Source organism: Cordyceps fumosorosea (assembly GCF_001636725.1).
Source record: "Cordyceps fumosorosea ARSEF 2679 chromosome Unknown scaffold_5, whole genome shotgun sequence".
Taxonomy (NCBI): domain Eukaryota; kingdom Fungi; phylum Ascomycota; class Sordariomycetes; order Hypocreales; family Cordycipitaceae; genus Cordyceps; species Cordyceps fumosorosea.
Genome location: NW_017387305.1, coordinates 707824 through 728491, shown reverse-complemented (window position 1 = coordinate 728491; position 20668 = coordinate 707824). Strand labels below are relative to the sequence as shown.

The 20668-nt window shown below is 54.2% G+C and overlaps 5 protein-coding genes across 5 annotated transcripts; 3 read left to right on the top strand and 2 right to left on the bottom strand.

Moving 5' to 3' along the window:
- Positions 1–3736: 3736 nt before the first annotated feature.
- On the top strand, positions 3737–4212 carry ISF_02935 (Endoribonuclease L-PSP/chorismate mutase-like protein; the record flags this gene model as incomplete). The annotated part of the gene is made up of 2 exons (XM_018846541.1): positions 3737–3848; positions 3917–4212. The coding sequence occupies 2 exons, from the start codon at positions 3737–3739 to the stop codon at positions 4210–4212; spliced, it is 408 nt and encodes a 135-aa protein (XP_018706269.1).
- Positions 4213–5230: 1018 nt separating this feature from the next.
- ISF_02934 (Mediator complex, subunit Med7) lies at positions 5231–6293 on the bottom strand (the record flags this gene model as incomplete). Its single annotated transcript, XM_018846540.1, has 2 exons — positions 5231–5755; positions 5835–6293. The coding sequence occupies 2 exons, from the start codon at positions 6291–6293 to the stop codon at positions 5231–5233; spliced, it is 984 nt and encodes a 327-aa protein (XP_018706268.1).
- A 292-nt stretch (positions 6294–6585) lies between these two features.
- Positions 6586–7932, top strand: ISF_02933 (hypothetical protein; the record flags this gene model as incomplete). Its single annotated transcript, XM_018846539.1, has 1 exon — positions 6586–7932. One exon carries the CDS (start codon positions 6586–6588, stop codon positions 7930–7932), a length of 1347 nt encoding a protein of 448 aa, XP_018706267.1.
- Positions 7933–8311: 379 nt separating this feature from the next.
- Positions 8312–8731, bottom strand: ISF_02932 (F-box domain-containing protein; the record flags this gene model as incomplete). The annotated part of the gene is made up of 1 exon (XM_018846538.1): positions 8312–8731. One exon carries the CDS (start codon positions 8729–8731, stop codon positions 8312–8314), a length of 420 nt encoding a protein of 139 aa, XP_018706266.1.
- Positions 8732–19736: 11005 nt separating this feature from the next.
- ISF_02931 (hypothetical protein) lies at positions 19737–20564 on the top strand (the record flags this gene model as incomplete). Its single annotated transcript, XM_018846537.1, has 1 exon — positions 19737–20564. One exon carries the CDS (start codon positions 19737–19739, stop codon positions 20562–20564), a length of 828 nt encoding a protein of 275 aa, XP_018706265.1.
- Positions 20565–20668: the final 104 nt, after the last annotated feature.

Here is a 20668-nt window from a genome sequence, read left to right as displayed (position 1 = left end):
GTTATGCAAGGATGCTAATAGTTTTGCCTGATTCAACACTCATCCGTCTGGCGACGGCACGAAAACTATGAAAAGGGTTGCTGTACCGCAAAAGAATCGCTTTTTTAAACATCTCACAGTCAACATCATTCAACACACGAAAAGCTCATCTGCGCCACTCTTGCTCCCATCCCTTCTATAACACCATGCATTTCTCAACTACCGTTGTCCTTGTAGCCTCAGCTGCTAACGCTGTAAGCCTATAGCTATATCCGTCAGACTCTCTACTTGAGCTAATTGATATGGAGAGTCGAGGTCTTCCCCGGAGAGTTCCAGTCTTTTAAGGGCACTTCTGAGGAGGTGTATGCCAAGCCTCTCACCGTGAACCGCTACTTCAAGGCCCCGAATGTCGTTGAGACTAGGGGGCTCAAAGAGAAGCGCAGCTAGGTTGCCTGTGGTGGCCAGCAGCCTGCCAATAAGAAGGCTATCGGAGACGGTGCGGCCTACCTCCGTAACCTTCCTCCCGGACACCCTACCAACGGACCTGGCCCCAACAACTGTGTTCGAGTCAGCTGCTCGTATAACTCTGCCATCTGGTGGTGCAACGATGTAAGTTCATCTGACACCTTGTCAAACCGTTCTGTTTACTACCTCACCCTACTCCCTCATCCATCGTCACCATGAGAACACACTAACATTGATACAATCCACCTCCACCAAGAGCATTGACGGCTGGAACTGGATTGCCAACAGCGCACAATATATCACCGAGGTCTGCGATCCTGGCTCTGATCAGACCTCCGGGAGCAACCATGAGGATGGAGACTGGAGCACCATCGTTCAGGGCCACCGTTGCCAAGTAATTTGAGTGTGTATATTTGGCAGTGGCCAAGTTATATGGCTGCACATTAAATCAACTACTAGGTGGTCCTCAGGAGCAGTGTTCTGCAAAATGCCAGTTTGGGCATTGCAGCTGTACCAAATTTTCGCTTCCATGCTATGTGGCTTGACCGCTCTGCTCTATCCTGAAGACTTCAATGTACTGCCAGAATTCCATACTTAGCTAAATACAACACCAGTCCTTACCGTATTTCTTTCGCGCCAGGGTTAAAACACAACCCAATTTCATATCAGGTCAAGCCATTCGGCTGTGCTCAGCAATTCTGAGTTCTCTGTTTTGGTGATGATACTGCACCGCCCGCGCACTCCGTCTGCGACACTCTAGCATTAATCGGAATCTAGGCTAGTAGCAACTTGAGTGCTGTCTTGAGAAACCCGAAGTAGCTGGCAGCTGGGACAGTTTCTCACTGATGAGGGGCAGAGTCAACGCTCGAGCAAGGGAATGCAATGCAAGATATTTATAAATTCTAGAGAAAAAAAAGGGCTGGGAAGAAGGCTATCCCTTATAACAAAGTCAGGGTGTTTTCTATTCAGTCAGAGTGTTGCTCCCCTTGAATCCTCCACAAATGCTAAACGATGACGGTTATCATCCACTACCCGTGCATACTCCAGCAATAATCTCCAGACATACAACTTGATATCCTCTTCTCTGTATACTGCATTTGCCTAGTTCCTACTCTCTGTGGCGATAGCTTCTGCATGTGCATCGTGGCCATTGAGGAAATACTTCATAATACCGTAAATATCTTTATAGGACATATCCAACGGCAAAAAGTGAACCCACGGTACCATACGGTCATCATGTCATTCGGCGTAGATAGTAGATAGTAGCTTTGAGGGGCATACTCGTAGACTTCAGGAATGCCCGCCAGCGGCCGCTAAAGGAGTTGCCATCGATATCCGGCAAGTACTTATAGCGGTACTGCTGCTTCATAGGCATAGGTTTCGCTCTGGACATGTATTTTTCTGTGTAGGAACACGTGCCTTGAAGCTTCTTTGGCTTCTTGGGGGGGCTCAGGGAAGCACTCGAGGTGGACAAAGACCACGTCAGAAAACGTCGAGAGCCACTCGCCAACTGTACCTTCCATCCCGCTCGGTAAACTGTAATTTTCGGCAGAGAGGAGGTTGAAGGTAGGGCTACTTGAATTGACGGCCGCTTCGGCAAGAGGGATGGTGGTCCCGTTCATCATTTGCACCCAGCGGTGACGGTGAAAGTGCCATCAGTTATCGACCCTATTGCGGCCACCCAACGCTATATCGCACCATATAAGACCGTTTTTCTTTCGGACCATTCCCCCCCACCGCTCCCTCCATCATTATAGAATGCTCGTGATGAAAGGTACATGGCCACCGGGATCAGTATCTCGTTGTTGGTGGGGAGTTTAGAGCCAGCAAATAGGGGGAACAAGCGCTTTATAGTCGACATACTCACGCTTTCCACGAATGTGCCATGAAGACTGGGCAGATGTGGTTGAAAACACGGATCTTGGGCTTGGGTAAAGTTTTGTATAAAGCCATAGTGTGTATACGGCATTTGCTGGCTCGGGTACTCTACGGGCATGTTGAATGACTCGAAGACGGTGATGTTTCGGGCCGGGCTATCGGGCGGGCATGTTTCGCGGAAGTAATCCCAGTAGTGATTTGCATCGCCCGATATCCAGCCAGGGTTATATGCTTTGAGTGGCTCGCTGTCGACGTCTTGTAGGCTATAATATGTGCTAATAGCTAATTGTGGTGTAATGAGCTCACGGCGTTGCTGTTTGAGTTTCACGTACTGGTTGATTGTTTCTATGGTGTTAGGATGTGAAGCTTGGTTAGCCCAGGATACGGCAAACGGCGGACCCGCCATGAATGGATGTAGAGGGCTGCAAAAGCCAATATATCAGGATCGGAATGAGACGCCTACGGCTAGGCATAGACCTCAACGCAGTTCCAAGCAGACTGCGCATAGCTTTTGGTGTTTTCCAATACTCATTCGTCTCAGCCGCTCGTGGGGTGGAAAGAAGAGCAGGATAAGATGCACTTACTTGCAGCCTTAAAATTGCGGGCGTGGCAAGTTGACTGACTAGTTAGTTACATAACTGTTGCAGAAACCCCTGATGCCGCTGACTCCTTCACCGCTTTCATCAAATCTCAAAGGCGAAAGTCGCCCGAAGCAGGTATATAGGGAAATGTTAAAACGATTGGTTAAAATTATTTAATATAGCAAATCAAAAGTTAAATTATATATCATCAACTACTGACCCATTATTATGATATTAGTGATAGGCGCACATTCTGTGTAAGTGAGGCCATGATGGAGCGATTCGTGAGCATTAAATCACCAGTTCGGGGAGGGCTCAACGACCGAGAAAAGTGAGTAGTATCCATGCTTGGGCTCCACAGGACTAGCGAGTGCGCAAATAAACTTGATTTATGATGTGAATGTCAAATGAATGCTTACCAAGCAAACAAAGAGGTTCACTTTCCCACTCGACAAGTCCGGCTATCACCATCCGGGTCGATGCATCGCCACGTCGGACTATCCTCGGTCAGATACATCTGCCTCCCATCATTATCCGCATTTCCTGGTGCAGTGACGTGGTCGCTGCAGAATGTGTCTTCGTAAACTGCAGCGCTTTGCTGGAGATTACAAAGCTCACGACCCACCATGTAAAGCCTAATTGCCAGCGTCTTGTAGTGCAAGGCGTCGAAAATGCCGCTGATTGGTAAGGATATTTATTTGAGCGGCGTTGGCTGCATCTGGGGCATCTCATCAGTATACTAATAATCTACTTCCTCTTAGGTTCGAACTGTTTATGTTGCTCTTTCGTTTGCATCGACTGGCTCATATCCCCCACGCAAGACATCAGCCAACATGTCTCATCTCACCTACACGTCCTATGAAGGTTACGGCGAAAGGGCCAAGAAGAACCTATGGTACAGCCAGGCCGTCCGAGTCGGCGACGTGATTGAGTGCTCCGGGCAGGGTGAGTTCCCCATACCTGCCACCTCTTCTCACTGCCTCCTCCTCCTCTGACAATTGGCCTTTACATAGGTGGCTGGGACCGCGACACCGACAAGATCGACCCGAATATCGTGACCCAGATCGAAAAGGCTTTCGAAAACGTTGAGAGAACCCTGAAGCTGGCGGGAAGCCGAGGGTGGGAGGATGTCTTCTTCCTCCGCTCTCATCACCTGCCATGCAACCAGGAGGCCATGGACACCATGGTCCGCTGCCTGAAGCGCTACTGCCCCAACCACCAGCCTGCTTGGACTGCTCTGGGAGTCCCGCGCCTGGCATTCGATGACATGAGGGTCGAAATTGAAGTCCGCGCCCACGTCCAGAACTGAGGCTGGCGGCGGTCGACTGGCTTCGCAGGCCAGGGTCATGACCCAGGACGTCTTCGTTCCCGCTCTGACGTGTGGACTAAATTCATCCACCTTGACGAGTTTATTCTTTTAAAACAAATCAATCATTTAAACCATATGTTACAAATGTTCCTTTATTATTAATTTTTTGCTTTCCTGTCAAAGCGTCTTCATAAATTTTTTAAACTCTATATACATGTGCAAATTGTGGTGGTGCCGAGTCTGAGCGGCGGCGTGAACAACGGCAAGGACAAAAGGCAATCAGGCCGCTTCACTATGGCCGCTGTTATTATTGCTGGTACTATTCACGCGATCAACTGGAGCCTAGCTAGCACACGCCCCGGACCGGAGACGGGGAAACGGGCAACGTCAGCGACGGAGCCCGGGGCCGGCTTCTTGGCGTTGTTTCATCCCCCGGTATGCCCAGCGTCGGTGACGGCCCCGCCCAACCCGAGGGCCGCCGTCCCGGGGAGCGCAGACTGGCTCTTACCAACGTCCGCGTATCTGCTCGCGATGGGCCGGGCGACAACCTCGGCGGCTCGCCATATCAAACTACATGTCGACGAGACCTCCTTACACATCAAAGCATGTTAATGTTTGGAATGCGTTATACATTGGTACTTGTTTGTTTTATTTAGGCTTGCAACTGCCAGCCTTGTGACTTTTCTCTAGCCTCGTCCGAGTGGTCGATAGTTTGCTAATCATGCATAGTTTTGCTATATCATGCGTTAATAATCGGTTCTTCCGCATGTCGCGAAGCCCGCGCCCTCGGCTCTGCGTCTCTGGCAGTGGCACTTGTCTTGCAGTGCCGCCTGCTTGTCTCGAGCGGCATGGATGGAGCCAAGGGCTGATCATGTGCTCGAGATTCGTGCACGTACGGTCGTATCAATATTGCGATGCTGCCTCAGAGAAGTCGAGGGCTGTTGCGTTCTGTCGTACCGCTGGAGTGAGCCGGCCCATTGCATGTCGTGGGTATCATATCTGGCCCTCCCAATGAAGCTCATGAAAACAAGTCGTCCACAGACGCCCAAATCCGCCGTTCCATTTCCCAATCTATGCCGTCCGCGCCGCCCTTACCCTCAGCCGCCTGCTGCTGCTTTCGCTCCGCCGGTCGCTGCTGCTGCGTCGCGCCGTCGCCGCCGAGGCTCAGGCTACCGAGACCCTCCAGCAGACGCTTCGCCTTATCGACCTGCGTCCGTATCGCGAGCGTCTCAGTGCGGGTGCGGTCCAGGTGGTCCTGCATCATCTCGATGGCCGACTCGCGCGCCTGGTGCGGGCGGTACTCGTTGAGGATGTGGTGCACGTTGATGAAGAGCGTGCGCAGGTCCTCCACCTTGGCCTCGGCCTGCGACGGGCTGCGCGACAGCGCGCCTGTCAGCTCCAGGAAGTTGAGCAGCAGCGACTTGGACAGACGCTTGAGCTCAAAGGCGCGGTCGTAGTGCTTGGCGTCGCGCGCGCTCGACTGGCCCGTCGCGGGGAGGTTGGTGATGCCCTGCTCCTGGAGGGTGGGTAGCTGGTCGTTGAGCTGCAAAATTTTACAACGGTTAGATGCCAATGCGATGCGGAGAGCGACGGGGCGACTGCCGAGCTTTCATCATACGTACCATGTACTGATCACCAAACACGCGCCATCGTCCATCGGTAGGCTCTGCAGGCGGCTGCAGGTACGTCAGCTCTTCGGGGAGATTTTCGATTCGCGTCTGCGGCCTGTAGCCTTCATCGCCAGTCGTCCTGCCATTGGCTTCTCCCTCATCGTGTTCGTTGCGCAGCTGCTCGTAGCGCGCAATCTTGTCGGGCGTAAAGTCTCTCCAAAACGACGGCGGGTTGGGAAAGGTCGACGACAAGGAGACGGCCTCCTGTTCCTCCATGATTTCCGTTATGAGAGCGTCGAAGAGATGGCTCGCATCGTCATCGGAGGCTGCCGATCCAGGTGGGGGATATATCGGACCGGGATTGTTGTGGTTGTTGTTGAAGATGGGAGGGAGTGGACTATCCGGGTCCTGCGAGCCGGGAGACGGCGTGTGCAACACGTCGGTTAAATTACGGCGGTGGGATCCCGCCATCCTTGCAAGCTCAATGATGATCCAACCTCTTGAGTGTGTTCAGGGCAATTTAAATTTGAGCTAGGAAACTTTTCTAAAATGTTGCAATTCATCAGTTCTAACCATTGAGCTTTATACTTTTTCTTTCTTGTTTGCGAAACCCCAAAAGGACGGGCCGAGAAAGTCGCAAATGCTTCGTATACTTGGGTGCACCAATCCATGCATTAGCGGTGGCACAGACGAAGCTCCACGACTCTGTGCTCCTCCTCCTCGCCAGCTCCTCTCCTCCTCCCCAACCAAATCACGATTCAGCATGGCCGACGTGCGAGCTCTGCTGCGCCAGCAGCGACAGTCCCGCCGCATCGACCACCCGCACGCCGCCTACTCCGACGGGGGCAAGCTGCTGTGCACCCTCTGCCGCGAGCAGATACGAGCCGAGAGCCAGTGGGAGTCGCACACCAAGAGCACAAACCACCGTCGACGGCAGGCTGTCGTCACCTCCACAACCGAGCCGGGTCCGTCAGAGGCCGCCGCCGCCGCCGCGGATGGGGGGCAACACAAGGGGCGCACAGCAGCCGCGCAAACACATAACCCAGAGGAGGGGGGGGCCGTGGTGGTGGAAGGCGAGCAGCAGCAGCGGCACGAGGAGAAGGTCGTCGATGCTGCTGCTATCATGGACACGACACGGACGACGCATCCTCACAAGCGAAAAATTAGCGAGGACGACGACGACGCAATGGATCTAGACGAGGCCGTTCGGAGAAAGCGCAGCCGCGGCGACATCTCCATCGACGTCTCCGCGGCCAACCACCGCCGGACAACAGACAGCAGCAACAGCAAGGACGCGGAGCCCTCCTCCTCCTCGACCAACGTCCCGACGACCGCCCGCCGCGAACCCAACCGCACGCCGCCCACGCTGGCGCGACGCATGTCCTCGACGCCCTCCCGCGGCGTCGAGCTGCAGATCCCCTCGCGGCCCGCCACGCCCGCCGCCCACCGCGACTCGTCCTCGTCCTCCACGCCTGGCCTCTCCTCCTCCGCCGCCGCCGCTACCGCAACCTCTACCACCGCCACCAACGGGCGCACCACCACCACCACCGAAAAACTCCCCCCCGCCGCTGCCCAGGTCGACGAGGACGAGTGGGCCGCGTTCGAGGCGGAAATGGCCGTCGCTGCTGCCCCCTACGCCGACGACGCCGTCATCTCCGCTCCCGCGATGACTGCCGAAGAATCCGCCGCTGCCGCCGCCGCCGCCGCCGCCGCCGATGGTGACGGTGGTGACGGTGGTGGTCCGCGCAAGAGCCGCGCCGACCTGGACATCGAGGGTGAGCGCGAGGACGCGGCGCGCGCGCGCGAGGAGGAGCTCGACGACATGCGGCAGCTGGAAGAGCGCGTGAGGCGGCTCAAGGAGAAGCGGGAGGAGCTGCGCAGGCGGGCGTCGAGCGTGAGCCAGCAGGGCAACGGCAACGCCCCGGCGAGGTTGCAGAGTCAGCTGCCGGACGGGGACGGCATGGCCGTCGTCACAGAGGATGAGGCCAAGGGCGGCGCTGAAGAAGAAGAAGAAGAAGAAGAAGAAGACGACGACGGCGACAACGACAACGATGAGGAGGATGACGATGACGACGATGATGACTGGAATGGCTTTAGGTTCCGCAAATAACGGACCTTTGAATCCTGCGTTCATCATCTTTTTTTTTTGATACTGTCTGCCTGCTGTTGGCCAACAGCATCGTAGACAGGCACTGGTTGATCTTCGGGCACGTCATGGAGTCACTTTGAAGTTTACAGCTGGGAAGTATATAGCAAAAAAAGGCAAAATGCTGTATTGTACAATTGAGGAGCAGTTTATTCTCCGTGTATCTAATAGAAACTATCCCTAAACCAACCCGCATCCTAGTCATTAATCATTAAAACATGGCAGCGCATGTCTTCGCAAAATAGCACAGATGGGCTTTAAGCACAAATAGCAAACAGCCTGCTTTCCCGGCCCAGATGTACATGGAACTTAATCAAAGAGAACAAAAGCAAACCATTGCTGCCTAACGCATGGCTAGACGATGCTCATCACGACCAACCTGCTCCCAAAATCGAGTAAGTCGCCAGACCCGGCCGACGCCACGTACCTCGTCTCGGTGGCGAGCCCTCTCCTCTCGCTCTTGTACCTCCCCACGCCACTTGGCAGCAATCCACCGCCTGAGACCATCCCTGACTCTTTCCCTCTCAATGGCCCTGCGCTTGGCCACCAGACCGGGGACGACGTGTACAGTTGCCATGCCGGGGACGCATTCCGGAGGCAACACTGCACGCTGGACTAGTGCCTCCGGGGAGGGGCGAGCGGCTAGACGACGGGACAGGCGGATCGACACGAGGGACCGGGCAAGCTTTCGAGACACGACTGACGTGTGTGTGAGGAAGATGGAGCGGGTGATGAGATCTTCTAGGGAAAGCCGGTTATGCATGGCTAGTAAAGGAGGGAGGGTGAGCCGAGTGCGCCTGAGGCGGTGTTGATGGAGGACTGGGTCCGCGCAGAGAGCGCGCAGAGAGCGACATGCCTGCAGCCAGGTGCCCGAGTCAGCAACGTGTAAGTGTATGTACACATTCAAGGTCACGGTGTGTGTGGCGCAAAGGCGAGCGTGGTCTCAATTCGACCGAAACGGAAAAAGTGACATTAGGCTGCCCGAGGTTCTTGGGCACCGCGGGCAAGCGCATTGAGTACTCACCCGTGAAGTAGGCAGCAGATCATCCACATCAAGATAGCCCAAGATATGGAGCATGATCTCTGCCGGTAGTGTTTGCAACGAAGGGTCACGAACCAAAGGACCCAAGCCGCGTGCTAGAGGCACCGGGGTGTAAGTCACGCCGCGGGGTCTAAATACACTACCTGGTGCGTTGTGGGAGTCTTGGTAGACTGGCAGGGGAGGTTGGGCATCAGAAGAGCGACAAGTACCTGCTAATGTCGGCGCCGCGGTCCCTGTCGCAGCGACATTGTCGTGAGGCGTCTGCTCTGGCTGCGGTCGAGACGTGGCCGTGGGGGCGTGAGGACAACGGCAAGTCGAGGCAGCCAGGCTGCGGGTCCGGATCATGAGCTGTTCATCGCTCAGGGCGGGCGCAAGGGGAGAAGAAGCTGGTAGTGGTGGCAGACTGTCAGAGTCCATGGCAATGGATGGCTGCAAGCTGCGGACCAAGTCGCGGTATTCACGGGAGCGGATGCTGGTGAGGCCCGATGCAGCGGCCGGGTGGGAACTTGGCGTTTTTGGGTACTTGATTTGTTGCTTTCGTTTTCTAGAGTCGCTCTATCGGTCCTTTTCGGTATAGTCGGGGTCTTGTTTTTTTCCAGATATGGCCGTTGCGAGTCGACCGGATGACCACAAGCAGCGCGGTCGCCATATGAGGTCGCGCGTGGTCTTTCTCTGGTAGGTTTACGGCGCCGTCCGGGCCATGCCTGGGGGGGGACCGCGCGGCCGCCACAACACTGTGAGTGTGTGCGCGTATGTGCGTCCCCTGTGCGACGGAGAGAGGTTGGTCAAAAGTGCTGTATGCGGAGATGCGTCGAGATGTAGGTATGCAGCTGCAAGAATAAATCTCACGGGTGGGCAGGCAAAGGGGGCAAGAGGTCGGGATGACCAAGCAAGGCAAGATGTTGCTGAATCGGCCCCAGGTTTCATGGCACAGGGCTTGAGGAGAGTGATGCAAGCTGCACGTCCGAGAGTGGGGTCGGTCGAGATGCTGAAACCAGTGTGTGTGGTGTGCCCTTGGAGATGCCTACGAGCGATGGGTCTGATAGGCTGGAGGGTTAGATTGAAGCCGCGATGAAGGGGGGGGTGGGAGATGGATGTGTGCATGTGAAGGGGTGATGTGAAGGTTGTCGAAGACGAGACGAGCAAACAGCCAAAATGGAGAGTGTTCGTTTGCCATGACAGCTGGCAGCTGGGCAGCTGGTAGCAGCTGGCAGCTCAATTTCCGAAAATGGAAGACGGCGGCCCTGAGCCAGCCAAACCACCGCGGTACCTGCGTCTTTGCTACGCCGCACCGCAACTGTGCAAGTCACTGAGGAGAGTCATATCAGGCAGCAGTTGAACACAGAAATCTTGCAGCTAGAATGAGATTTATGATCAGGATGAGCAAGAACACCTAGCCTTTGCGCGGAGAGTAGAGCCTTTTCTTTGCGGCGTAAGCATTGCCCGTATCCGCACTTCCCTTCTGACTGCGCGGGCCGGCCAATAGTTATGTGACGCTAGGCGCTAAGGGGATCCAACCCGATCAAACAAGATCGGCCCGGGACTTACACAGACCCAAATAACATAACTAACCTAGACTTAACCATCAAAATAGTTTTAACCAAATAACAATATTGTTAATCGTTTTTGTGAAGTAACGGGTAGGCCAGTAATAAATTTCAACCTTCAATTTAAACATGTTGTTCTGTTTTAGCAAATTTTCAAAAGCCACTACCTAATAATTGTGCATATCTTCCCCCTCCGTCATGCTACCACGTGCTCAGGAAGACGACTCCAGGCGAATATGAACAAGGATAGCGACGAAAGGCGATATAATTTTTTTTTTTTAAAAAAAAAAACACACACTACGCATCCAGTTTTCCTATAGCCCGCCTTACTTTCCTCAGCCTACACTGCGATCACACGCACCACTCCCCTTGATAAAGCATCTTCCCCACCAGGAACAAGAAAGGTATCCTGAAATACCCTCCGAGAATCCCATAATAACATCATCCTAAACAGGGCCTCACCGTTACAGCCTCCTAGACCCCATCTCGCATCACCAGATGCACAACCCCACAGTGAAAGTGCTTGCATCGCGGCCCATCCGAGAAGTCATGTGGCGAGAAGCAGCGACGTTGTGCTATGAACAGATGCAAAATCTGATATGATCCTACAAACATGCCCCATAGTTGGTCCGCCAACGCTGTCTCCCTTCTTGGCGCATCTTGGGCTTCGATAAAGCATCCCTTGACCGCAACTTACAACAATAAAGTGAGGCTACGAACAAGGATCAATTTGACCAGCCGCGCGACCTTGGGCACTCACTCGGAGCCTTGTCTGGCCTTTTTTCCAGATGAGCTGCATCCATCAAGCCCGCGGACAGCGGATCCGAGGCCCGTTTGAGCGACCCCTGCCTGGTTGACAACTCTGAGGCCTAAACCAGTCAACACCAACGCCTCCCCTCCCTTGACCAGTCTCCATGCGGCCATTCTCGCTGCCTTGTCGTAGGTTCCAGATTATTGCCGGCCAAGTGAAATCATCGACGCCTTTTTCCCTTCTGGCTAGAGACCGATGTGCTGATCCGCTTCGCAAAAGAGGGCCGGGCGACTGGAGCTGGGCGAATGGGCTGGCAGGCTGCCTCATCGGCAAACTACCCTGGCACCGGGGAGTCAACTTGCCGGCGTCGCTTAAGAATATTGACAAAGTAATTATTGCATCGTTGCAGTTTGGGTATATTTGCGGCAGTCATACGACCCATGTTCCGCCCCCAAGCATGACCGGGGAAGAGAACTTTTGTCGTCTGCTCGGTGGTGTCTTACGCCCTCCCACTGTCGTTGCTCTGCCGTCCGATCGCGTCGGCAGTATTATGCTGGGTTCTGTGACTCGAAGAAGCCGGCATAGCAATCTGTAATCTTTTCGTCCGAGCAGTTGCAATTGGTGAAGCCCGTAACCTGGTATTGTCTCGGCGATCGTGCATGTCGGTATACCTCACTTCTGCATGCGCCATTGCAGTTAGAGACACTGCTGCAGCGAATGTGGCTCAGAGCATTCCAGCTACTCCAGGGTTAACTGCTGGAAATTTCAGCAAACTCGTCGGTTGACGACCACCAATGAGAGGAAAAGAGACTGGCGACCCCATACACCCTTGCTTTTCTTTGCTATTGATTCGTGATTCAAAGACATAGCGCCAAGCCACGCCTCGGATTACTGAGAATTTCATCCCAATAACTGTATCGTTTAGCCTTCTCATCCCCAAGCTTGGAGAAGCTCATTAAATCGGTTTGCAAATGGCTGCGGGTCGGGCCGGGATTGAGGCCGTTGTCCTCGCCACCGCCAGGGCGCCAAATCTGGATCTCTTTCGCCACAACTGATCTGTACTGGTGCCCCTCGCTCCACAGAGGTCTATAAAAAGGTCATACACTCCAAATGTGATGCTGAAGCTTGTTAAAATCAAATGGTTGCGGCGATTGCAGCGGCGCACCCTCCCAGACACCTAGTTTCAGGTTCGGGGATAGAATGCAAGTCGGACAGCCACCAAGAGGCTACTGCAGCTTGGATTTGAGTAGCAAGATAAAATTTCGTAGTGGAGACCAAGTGTGAGCATGAAAAGTCTCTTCTGATGAGGAAAAGGTGTGGGACGAGTTGTCGGGCCAGGCGGAAGGTTTTCCCCGCCGATGGATGTCTTCAGCCGTTGCCGAACCTGTCTTGCTGCTCTGTTAGGGTTAGTTTCATACGGGAGTGCGAGGAATCCTTTCGGGCGAGAGTAAATAGACACATGCCGAACTCAAGGTAGGGTGGACAAAGTTGGCGGGAGAGTCCTGGCGCAACCACCCAGTCAGGAAGAGGCACGCCCTGCTGACCGCGTACCTGATGCTGTGTAACTAGAGCATCTTGATCCGTGCTGCTGTGAGTTCAAGTCACGCCTTCACACTTCACACAGATAATGCATCTTCTGAGGCCGCTGGAAGGGTCCCTGTTGTTCATAAGGATCTGGGTGGCTGAGGGGCAGGCGAAAGTAACTCTTTTTTGTTTTTTGGAGGGTGTTCCACAGCCACCAGGATGGCTGCAGAACCACCGAGTAAAAGGAGTTGCATCCGGAAATTTGTCCGTCGCTCCAGCAGTCCTGGCTTCGTGGCCCAGGACGCAGCCAGGGAGCAAAAGGCAGCCACGGGAGGTGGACAACCAAACAGCCTCAACTCTTTGGTGGCTGTCCTCTTTTCCGAGATGGTTGCAGCAAGACCGGGCCGAGTGCTGCCGCCTGGATGACAGGAGACTGACAATACAATTTTGTCCGTTTGTGCCACATCTTCCGCCTCACTCTGTCGGGGCTCATTCCTAAAGGATGTATCCGGCGGGGGGAGCACTCTTCTCAAGGGAAGACACAGCTGAGGGCATAAGGTGGGCAAGGCTCCTCATTTCCGTGCCTCCGCTACCTTCCTCTGAGCATGTGAGGCATCAGGCATGCACATTTGCTCCTTGCTTTGCAAAACAAGCCCCCATACGCTCCGGCTCGCTGACGGCCGCTGCCTGACCTGTGTCACCACACCTCTGCGTCGCGTTCCAGGGCTGATTGTCCCGCGCACCACAGGACTCTCAGCGTTACGCGGCGCCAAAATCGGAGATTGTAACCAGCCCAATCAAGGATGTCTTAGAAATACAGTGAGAGCTTTTCTTGTGTCCATTTTTAGAGTTGTAGACCACGAAGCGAGTCAGGCTGGCAGCCAAAGTGTACCGCGCACGAGAGGGTATCGTAAACCGGGTTCCGTTGACAAGCTGTAGTTAGAGACTGGTGGCGGAAATGGGGACCGCAATACTCCCGCGCACTGCCGAAGTGCCTGAGCCGTCTGGACCAATGGATAGGACAGCGGCTTTCGAGTCCTGTCAGAAGGGAGATTGGCTACCCCAGAACAGTCCTTTCTCGGTCGACCCCTTCCTTGTCTTTTGAGTCACTGCGACCGCACTGCCACATAGGCGAACCTGACTGATAAAAGCGACAAACAAGCAACGCCTCTTGATCCTGCAAGTGCCTGGGTGCGGGTGTAATTTCTATGAGGGTGTTAGTGTGTGTGAGTTGTGTGAGAGAGCGTGTGTACCGCGCGGTACGAGGGATGGGCTCGGCGCTCTCTCAGAGTTCAGAGTTCAGAGTTCGGTGCTGTCTCAGGCCACCTTGATATTATATCCACCAGCTCGGGGGCCAAGAGGCAAACTGCAGCCCCGGCCCTCACCGAGAATGACATGCCCGTCATCAGCGCTTAAAAAAATAATAGCCCCCTCACTTGTCTCCCTGCTGTCCCAAGACGAACCACGACGACCCCACCGGGTCGCAGATCTGGCCGCCTGGCCTGGTCGTCGAAGTTGGGCGGCGCTGCCATGGGAAGAGTGAGGATGGCTAACGTTATTCGCAGCCGGGCATGAGGGGGGTAGGTCCGCCACTAGCAGGCCCTGGCAATAACAAAGCTGCTTTGCTGCATTGTGCATGCAATAGAGGACAAGCCAGGGTGGTGTGCATTCCGGATCTGTACAAAGGCGCACTCACGACCCGCTGCCACGTCTCTATGTTGTCGTAAGGAACACGCCCCTAGTGATTTGGGGAAGGAGGGGATCATATGGGGGCGGATTGCTGTGTTTTGTCGATTGTTCCGGTTTTACTTGGGGCGCAACCTTGCATTGGTGTGGAGGGAAGGCATCGCTTTGCATACTGCAATGATGTCTACATGCAGACATAACGTCGTATTCTGTATAGGTGGTTGAATTCGTACGTCTTCGTAGCCCGTGCTCCGAATCTGCAGAGTGAGAGTCGACTCCTGGCCACAAATCTCGCCAGTCTTTGCAAAGTCGACGAGAGAGACCTCGACCCCATATGGATGTGTGCCCAAGCTGCACCACACTCAGCCTTTTAGCACGACTGGCTAATCAGTAAAGAGGCTGTTACAGGGTCTTGGGCTAGAGACCTTCACACCAACTTGCGTAGCACTATACACCCGCAGCGTTACCCAGGAACGTGTCGTGTCGGTGGCCGCATGGGTTGTTGTTCCTCAGTGGGGGGAGAGGGGGTGTGTGCATCCACGCACGATGTTGACAGAACAGCCATGGGGCGCAAAGTACGGATACCCAATGCAAGTATACAAGCCTCTTTGACCTTTTTCTTTTTCTATTTTTGAAAAATCTATACCCAAGCGATGACGATTGTTGGCCAGTAAAGGCAACCGTCATTGTTGGTCTCGGAAGTCCCACTGCGGGTTGGGCCTTAAGTCAATGCAAGCCAGACGTGGACGAGCGAGGGCCGAATGAGGCGGCCTTCTTTTCGATCAAGTATAAGTTAGCTCGGATACCCAAGCGTCTTCCTTTGTCTACCGGTTGTTTTATATCCTCAAGTGTACTGCACCGCATCGCTTTATCCCAGTCGACTCGTGCGATTGTTCGGTCTGCCGCATCTTGCCACACTCCAGGCCAGAGCCTTGGTGTTTACCGTTGTCCCTGTCAACCAGTAAGTGGTGCTGTACCTTTTGTTCTCTCCAAAGAGTTGCCTGGAGGCGGACCCTCCCGAAAGTGCTCGCCCGTCAGTCTCTAGGATCGCTGGGTGGGTTCCGTTGCTAAGTTGACTGGCTGACATGTTAAGTTAAGACCACTCGCCGGCTTTTAGTCGTCACCCTCCTCAACCTCCCGTACCTATCTTCGCCTGGGTCTGTCTTTGCTGAAGCTCTCGGCCGATACTTGCCTGACCATGTGCTACTTTGAGATGACGCTCTGGAGCTGTGGCTACTGGCGCTGGGGTCACTTCCGTCAACAATGCAACAAGGAGTATCGCATGGGCGAGACCTGCGGCCTCAAGTTGGTGTATGACACAAAACGCGAATCCGACATCTGCAAGCTCTGCCACGACATCGAGAAGAAGCAGCGACGCTATGACAAGATGGCTCGCGACGTTGAGCGCTGGCAGCGTGAGGGCAACCGCCGGGCAACGATTGAGAGGACTTGTGGAGAAATGCGAGAGGTGGCGGATCAAATTTACCGCATGAGAGAGGAGCATTACCAGAGAACTTCGACCCTCGGACAGGTATGTACCGGAAAAGCCTTGCCGCGCAAGGGATTCCATGCTGCGAGGTCTTCATCTTGGTGCCTGCGATTAGGGCCGCTGACAAAATTTTGCTCAAAGTGACGAGACCCTCGAGTTGTGTAACGACAAAATTCAACAAGTTGTGGTGACCCCTCACCAGCCGACCGAATTGATCGACCTAAATGTGTGGCATAAGTAAGCAGGCAATGCGGCGGAACAGAGCACGCTCTGCCAGCAAAGTCAGATTTGCTGCGGGTTGTCGGCGAAATGGACCAGTCATCTGCCGGACCGCGAGACATTTTGTTATTTGGAGATGAATTGGACGAAGAGTTTTCCTTGTATGCAACGTTATTTCATAGTAGTAGTATGATCGTCAATCACAGATTGCATAATTCGCACTCGGACCAGAAAATAGGGCTCGTCGAGAGCAGTGTACCCAGGGTCTGTGACAGAAGAGTGGTAATGGTGTGCCGAGGCCAAGCGCTATGAATTGCAATTCAGGAGACGCGGTGGCTGCATATGCACAAAAGATTGCGAAAAACCTTGATCCGGGCCGTATTGACTGACGACAAATTAGTTGCAGGCCCGCATATGCGAGTTGAAATCGTCCCCAGAGCAGCCCGCTGCTGCTGGGATGCTACCGTGTTGCGTCAATGGGCCGCCGAAAGCTTTCTGATAGGGCTTGAAAGCCCCAGTGAGCAGCGTTCTACCTGCCTTGAGCTTTAGAATGGACAAGCGAGCGTGGATGGCCTGACTTGTTCGCTTGGCTTGCCCGAAAAGGTCGCGTAATACCACTGTCATGCTAGCAGCTGGGCAGACAGATAGACTGCACGACGAGAAAGCCGTTTGCAAAAGCGCCCCCCCTGTCTCCCCCCGTTAAGCTTTTTCGCTCGCGAGTTCTCCGTAATTGTCGCCGCGACAATCCGGCCGACTGAGCCCAGCGCGTCGGCTGGAAGCCCCGTGATTAGCCCAAGACGCACCTTTTGCTGCCCTACCCGCTCGTTCGCATGGTGGAGAATTGCTGCTACAGACGTCCTTGGACGAGCCTTGCCTCGCCAGCAGCGGCATGCCTGCCCAAGACGGAGAGGCCACCACGAGTTGACTTGGTGGACAAGTGCGCCCCGCTGTCGGGATGGCGTAGAACAACGGTGGAACAGGGGCCAGGCGGGAAGACTGAGTGACACGCCAAGCTTTTGTCCCAGATGCGGGCGCGCTTCTCATCTCGGTCGCTGATCCAGAGCCTCGACGGATACTCGAGAGGCGTCCCGTCCCGACATCCTGGAACCAGCCTGGCGCAGTCCCGGTCCCGATGACTTGGTCCTGGGTTGTTATGCTCTCCGAGGGGTTGGATAATGCGCGGGACGCTCCGTCTACCCCTTGTCCGAACCATTGAGCGGCCCCATTCCACTTGTGCGACTAATGAGCGGTGCGAGCCGTCGCCGCTGGTGAAAAACAGGGCTAGTTGAATGGAGATTTGAGCCTATCCTTGTAGACTAACCGACTCCGCTGACGTTGTTGCGCACGTGTCCGGCAGTTGAGGCAGTAAAGGATTGTTGCGGTGAAGAAATGCCGATTCGCTAATAAACTTTGGTACCTTATTAAGTACTTGCAAGTCGCCCAAGCCGACGGCTTGCTTTTGCCATGTGTTTCAAGCGCTGTATACAGGAGCCATGCATCGTGTTAATCCCGGGGTATCGGTTCCACCGTTTCAGCATCGGGATCGGGTTTTGAGTTTGACGTTATTTTGTTTATTTGACAGCTATCATTTGTACCGAGTGTTCTTTGATTCTTTCATTTTGGGCTGAAATCTGATGTGTTGACTGACATTGCCCAGAAAGCTGAAAGCCTATTACGAGCACGGTGAAGTCGGGCCCGGTGAATCTATCGTTGCGCTCTGCCGCGAGGCTGAGAAAGATGGCTGATTCTTGAAGAAATTCTGGTTCATATGGTGTACAGCGAAAGGAAAAACAGTGAGTGTCGTTTCGTCCCGTCGTGCCTCGCACAACGGAATGTAAAAAATTAAATAATTGTACATGAAATATAGTTATAGTCGCAGATGCACAGCGGTCGCGGCTTAATTCATCGCCGCGGCTGCATCGGCAAAGGTTCCGACAAGCGCACCATGGTCGTTGTCTAATGTCTTGAGGCTCATGGGACGTTCGCCTTGCGGGTCATCCTCAGTGAACCAGTCGATTTTGATGCCGGCGGCCCGGTCGACATTTTCGGACGATAGTTTTGATACGAGGTGCTGGTACCGCGCGACTCGGGCACCTTGTCCAGGGTACCCGAATCCACTGGACGGTCCGCCGTTAGGATGGTGAGGTGCTATTTCGAATATATCAACCATATTGCTGAAAAACAAAAAGTTAGCGATTGTCAAACAGCGCCAAGGAGAATTAGATTTGGAGCCTGGCGGCTGGATTTTAGCCGCCAGGCCAACGCGTTTCTCGTAGGGCAGCGACATTTCTTCCTGCATCTTCTCACACTCCTCACCTTGATGTTTTGGCAACTACTTGCTGCAAAGCCTCATTTTCACGTTGGGCCTCGATGGAGTCGTCCCCAGCATGTCCTTCTGCGAAACTGCCGTATTGCATCGGATTGTCATCGTCGTATAATAATCTATTCTCCTCGTGCTGTGTTTTCACGGTTAAAATGTGTGGGAATGAAAGACTTTTCGCAAGAGCGCATACCTCGTCGTATGTGTCGTTGTGCCGCTGCCCGAAACATGAATGGCAGGCACCCATAGTGACTGGATATGGCGTAGAGGTGGGCGACGCGGTCGCGGCGAAGATTCGAAGGCCGGTCGGCGCAGAGAGGTGCTAGTTCATGCCAGGTAGTCGTTCAATATAGGGACTGTGTCGAAGGAGAATTTGGTTTAAAGAGACTCGCTGTTTCACAAATGCCTTTCTGATCATGGCAAGCAGCTGGCGCAATCGCCAAGGCCGAAAGGCAAGGCAAGCGCCGGCACTGGAAGATAAATGTTCCGCCCTTATCCCGCCTAAGCGTTTTAGGCTTGACGCCAAGTTATACTCACCATCCAACTTCTAGTTATCTCCATCTACACAAAAAGCTTTTGGCTATAGGTCTCAAGATTTTTGCATAATTACGCTAAAATTCAATTGCACTTCCTTCTTCCTCCGCCCTTCTACTCGTCCGCCCACCCGCAATGCCTACTCCGCGACGGGCTAGTTCCCCCTTCCAATACTTTTTGCTGGGGCTGTCTCCCTCCTCTCGCTCGCTAGTACCAATAATGGTTCGATACTAACATGTCGAATGGGTCGAGGGGCTGCTGCTGTATTGCTAACGGATGCGGTCATTGGAAAAGTAGCACGCGCAGAGTCTTTTTGTTGTTGCGGACCTTAACGGTGAAGAACGTTCGACGTCTCCGCTTGATTGCTTGCCGTAGCGCACCGTTGGCCGGCGCCGTCAAGACACAGCAAGACACGCCCCCTTGATATTGCCATTGCATTCTCACTGGCCTGCTTGAATCGCCGACAATAAGAAGAACAACGAAACATGGCGCTACGGCCCGGAAGACAGAAGAGGGAGAGGGCATATAAGGTGCCTTTGCGTTCACTGACCATGAACAGACTGGGCACACACTTCGCTTACCATCATAGGTGTCTAACAGCAATAAAGCTCTCTACTACCGACCGCCGTCTTTCTGAACTTGCCTTCTGTTTCACAATGCAATTCATCATCCCCCCTTTGGTGCTGCTGGCAGCTGTTCCTTTGACGGCAGCTCGGTACAGTCCTTTGCTTCTTCGTGCCCGGGCTGATGGACGCCCCCTCTACTTCAACGGCACGACGCTTACAGTCACACAACCGGCTCCCACAAGCGCTCCTATCACGATTACGGTGGTCCGGCCTGTCCCGACTGAAACTGTTACCGCCACCGTTACCGCCACTGTCACCGTCACGCAGACGCCTCCTCCCCAACAGCTATATGCAGTGAGCAAGGCGAGCGCAGCGTACCCCCAGCCCGACCCTTGCGAGGAGCCTGCCGACTTCTCTTCTACGCCGGAGCAGCCTCATCGACTCTATGTCACCAAAACCATCCTCCTCGCTCCAAACAAGTTCAAGCAGCCCGGGACCGTCACCGTCCTGCAGAGCGGAAGCGCCAATGCTGCCAGTGAGGTTACTGCCACCACTGTTACCGTTCGACCTGTGCCAGCCGTGAGCTCGTCGCTCCCTGAGAAATTTGAGACGATAGTCAAGACCGCCATAAACTCTCCTGAACCGGCCAAGGAACCTGCGGCGGTAACCAGCCAACCGGAACAAGAGGTCGAGCCGGTGGCCACCGTCGTCTTTGATGACCCCTGCCCGTCGGTCACGACTAACACGGCCGCTGCTTTCAACACTGTCCTGGCCACCTTCAGTCGATATCCTATTCAGAACGTGACCGCGATTCCTAGCCTGAACACGACCGCGGCGACTTTGCCTGGCGGTGTTGCGCAGTCCAGTGGAAACCAGCCGCCCGCCGTCCGCTCGGCTCCGGTTCGCCGGCGCTGGTAGTCGGAACCGACAGCGACCCTTCATTCTCTTCTCTCCCGTTCCATCTTCACTTTATCAAAATCACATGTAAAAGCGCGGACCGCAATTCGAGCGCATCTGCTTGA